We start from the raw sequence: 4354 nt of genomic DNA on the forward strand, positions 1-4354 counted from the left end.
CTATAATCGAAACTCTGTATAACTCCAGCTCTGAGATCCCGGCTCACTGAAAGCAGGTTTCTGGGTGTTTTTTTTTAGCTTCTATATTTGTAACTATGTTTCAAACTGCCGGCTCAGAGGCCGGCAAGGCAGGTGGGGAACGTTGGAGTCCTCCGTCACTGAAGCAAGCAAGCCTCATGTTCGCTTCCAGCTGCCTGGCTGCCAGCTACCATCTTGTCTGGCAGTTAATTTACATATCGCCCTGATTAGCCAATGGGAAGGGTAGCGGTCGTACGCTAATTACCATGTTTCTCTTTTATTAGATAGGATATTTTTTTATTTTTTTTGGAAGGATAGAGGTCCTTGCCCTAGTCAGTTGCTCAGTGGTTAGAGCATTGGCCCTTGGACTCAAGGGTCAGTGTTCAATTCTGGTCAAGGGCATGTACCTAGGTTACAGATTTGATCCCCAGCTCTTGTGTGGAGGCAACCAATCAATGTGTGTCTATCTCTTCGCCTCCTTTCCACTCTAAAAATCAATGGGAAAAAATATCCTTGGGTGAGGATGAACAAAATTAAAAAGATAGAGGTCCTTGTGTTGGCAATGGCTGTATCTTCCAGTCCCAGGTCCCTGTGCAGAGGTACTTTCCCTTGCTTCTGTAAGGAGGGAAGAGGATGTAGCCACACTTGGGTAGCTCTTGCTAACGTGCCAAGTCATGTTCTGAGCACTTTAGGGGCGATAGCACATGTCGTGGATAGGAACAAAGTCCCCTCCTGGCTGGCTGTGCTCCTAGACCAGAAGCATTGTGGCTTCTTTGGTTCAGGGGCGCTGGCAGCTTCTGGGTAGATGGATAGTGCCAGTGCTCTGCGTATATCTATCTGCATTGCATGTGCTGTGTGTCCTTTGCTTCCCAAGAATGGTGGGAGGAATTGACACTTGCAGCTATTCTCAGACACCTAGAGATTGCTATTGGTTATACCACCCATCCTGTCTTTTCCCCACAACCCCTGCTCATGTCAGGAAATGGTGTTAAAATAATTACATACATGACTTAGTTATGTTCTAAAAACACCACTTTCAGCCCCGCTGGCATGGCTCAGTGGTTGAGAATCGACCTATGAATCAGGATGTCACGGTTCGATTCCTGGTCAGGACACATGCCCAGGTTGCAGGCTCAATCCTCAGTGGGGGATGTGCAGGAGGCTGCTAATCAATGATTCTCATCACTGATGTTTCTATCATTTTCTCCCTCTCCCTCTGAAATCAATAAAAATATATTTAAAAAATAATAAATAGAAAAGTTCACTTTTTAAATACTGATTTAGACCTGTGACTAAAACTACAGCCCCAACACTTATTATTTTATTTTTAGGAAGAAGTAATGGTTCTGGAGAGAATCTTACTACAGACTATAAAGTTTGATTTACAGGTAGAACATCCATACCAGTTCCTACTCAAATATGCAAAACAACTCAAAGGTAAGAAAAAGTTATTAAAAGAACTTTTTTATTCTGAAACCAAGTCTTCATCATCATTTGATGACACTGCGATTATGCTTAAAAGAGGAAAGCAGAAAATTCGGTGTGTGAAGTACCTAGGCTATAGCTTGCCTAGACAGTTCAATATTGTGGCTGTTAGTACTGTTTCCTTTTGTGTATAAGCAGATTCTGTCATCCAGTTGCCAAGTGGTATGAGACAGGAAAATGAGTCAGGACTTTTTAAATAACCTAATAACTTCAGCCATGGAGCCAGGCTTCCCATAAGCGGTGGCTCTCAGCATAGGGCGTGTGGAGAGAACAGAGGTGGGGCTTGGACCCACTCATTTGTCCCTGTCTCCCATGCGGAAGCTCTTCGCTGTGTATTGGAATGATGCTGAGGGTACCTGAGCTTTATATGAGTACTTTTTGCTTCTTGTTCTGCTGCTTTATTTTCTTTTCTTACTAATTTACCTTTCCCCCCACCCCCCATTTCTAGGTGATAAAAACAAAATTCAAAAGTTGGTTCAAATGGCATGGACATTTGTAAATGACAGGTACATATACTCAAATGTTGATTTAATTGCAATTTTTTAACAAACTATAGAAATGATTCCTGAAAGTATAGTTTTTAATGATAGTGTTTTTAAATACCCAGGGACTTCATATGTCACTTTACCCAAACCCCTACTTTATATCAAGGAAACTGACTTGACCCAGCTTGAGGAGCCAGTGAAGGGCAGAGCTGGGGCCAAAGTCCAGGTCTCCTTTTCCCATCAGAGGCAATACCCTGCCATGTCATGGTGATGCAGGATCCTGAAATCTTATCTCCAGTTTAAAACATAAATCTAAAACAATACCCCGGAGAGTTTGGACAACTAAGTACTGAGAACCCATTTGATTCTGCAAAAACACAAACACCATATGGTGTCATTGTTTTAGGTCCTTGATGTTCTAGAGCCCAGGGATCTATTGGGGAGCAAAGTGCCTGTGAGTGGAGTTGTCACTGGTGGGAGAAACATTTCTCTAGCTGGGATTTCACCAGTTTGAAGAACATAAATCATTTTCACTTGTATTTCATGGCATGGCAATTTTTTAATGGGCTGGGATTCTGATTCTTTAAGAAACACATTTTTTAAGTAACTGTGGTTAAAATAACTTATTTTTATACTTTTAGAGGACTCTATGTATACACTTAATTTGATGGAGTTTAGAGAAGGATAAGCAAATTGCCATTTAGATGCAGCATCTGACTTTCATGCATTGAGTTAATCACAAATGTTTGTTCATCCCAGTGAAGTCACCTCTTTTTCCTGTTGAACTAGTCTCTGCACGACCTTGTCACTGCAGTGGGAACCGGAGATCATAGCCGTGGCAGTGATGTATCTCGCGGGACGTTTGTGCAAATTTGAAATACAAGAATGGACCTCCAAACCCATGTATCGGAGATGGTGGGAGCAGTTTGTGCAAGATGTCCCTGTGGATGTTCTGGAAGGTACTGGGCATGCCAATCATTCTGTGAGGGTGTTCCATGTTGGGATGGTGCTGCCCTGAGAACGTGATTCCTGAACAGATTTCCCAATCAGCCTGCATAAACTTTTCTTTAGAAGCATATCTGTGATTAACATTTCAAATGTAATATCCAATCTTTCCCCGCAAATCGTTTTGGTGACCTGAAAATACCCAGCAGTGCTGTGCACAGCAGAGGCAGGGTGAATTCCAAATAGGATTTTGACATGTTGGTCCTTGTATGAGAATTGTGGCTCAAAGGGAAATGGGCTGGCTTTTTTTCTAGGTAAAATTTTATTTCAAATATCCATCTGTGGTAAATGTAATTGTCACCTATCATTTAGATATCTGCCACCAAATCCTGGATCTTTACTCACAAGGAAAACAACAGATGCCTCATCACACGCCTCATCAGCTGCATCAGCCCCCATCGCTCAACCCCACACCACAAGTGCCACCAGTGCCACCGTCACAGTCGGCTCCAGGCCCTGAACCACCGCAGCCCCCACAGAAGGACCCGCAGCCATCAACCCAGCCGCCACCACCGCCACAGCAAGTCCAGCAGCCCAAGAAACTGTCCCCACAGCCTAGTCCCCCCCGCCAGGTGAAGCGCGCCACGGTGAGTGGCCAGATTGGCACTGGGCATGGCCAGCTTTCCCGGTGGCAGTGCCCCACCTGAGCACATTCCTATTTCTAAGGGATTTCACGGAACACTAAAAATCGCTATCAGACTGCACGTCTATGGGGAGCATGAGAACTTCCGTGGTCAGAGGAGAGGCTCTGTCCTCCAGCTGCTGCTGCCTGTCACCTCCGACGGGGCCCTGAAACCTGCCAGGGTGTCGTTTCCGCCTCTGGAAAGGGTGTAACCAGGTCCCTCTGACTGTAGTGTTTGTATCTTTTATATATACATATACACACACACACACACTCACTAGAGGCCCGGTACACAAAAATTTGTGCACTCGGGCAAGGAGCGGAGGTCTCTCAGCCCAGCCTGTACCCCCTTGCAGTCTGGGACCCCTCGGGAAATAACGACCTGCTAGCTTAGACCTGCTCCCTGGTGACAGAGGGCAGGCCCAATCCCCAGGTGCAGCCCCTGGTCAGGCTCAGAGCAGGGCCGATTGGGGAGTTGGGGCACCGCCCCCTGTCATGCACAGAGCAGGGCCAATCAGGGGGTTGGGGCTCCATACCCTGTCATGCACAGAGCAGGACCCATCAGGGGGTTGGGGAGCTCCCCTCTGTCACACAGCAGGGCCCAGCAGGGGGTTGGGGAACTCCGCCCTGTCATTCACAGACTAGGGCCGATAGGGGAGTTAGGGCACCGTCCCCTGTCACGCTCAGGGCAGGGCTGTTGGGGAGGTTATGGCTCTACCCCGTCACACAGAGCAGAGCC

At 46.4% G+C, this 4354-nt stretch overlaps 1 protein-coding gene across 1 annotated transcript in view; it reads left to right on the forward strand.

Annotated features, from left to right (window-relative positions):
* Window positions 1-4354, forward strand: part of CCNK (cyclin K) — a 22742-nt gene that overhangs the window by 12303 nt on the left and 6085 nt on the right. The window contains exons 5-8 of the mRNA XM_006766625.2: window positions 1350-1455; window positions 1952-2009; window positions 2778-2947; window positions 3306-3580. Coding sequence (XP_006766688.1) covers window positions 1350-1455; window positions 1952-2009; window positions 2778-2947; window positions 3306-3580 — 609 coding nt within the window. The remainder of the gene's footprint in view (window positions 1-1349; window positions 1456-1951; window positions 2010-2777; window positions 2948-3305; window positions 3581-4354) is intronic.

This window comes from Myotis davidii, unplaced genomic scaffold (genome assembly GCF_000327345.1).
Source record: "Myotis davidii unplaced genomic scaffold, ASM32734v1 scaffold60, whole genome shotgun sequence".
NCBI classification, from domain to species: Eukaryota; Metazoa; Chordata; class Mammalia; order Chiroptera; family Vespertilionidae; genus Myotis; species Myotis davidii.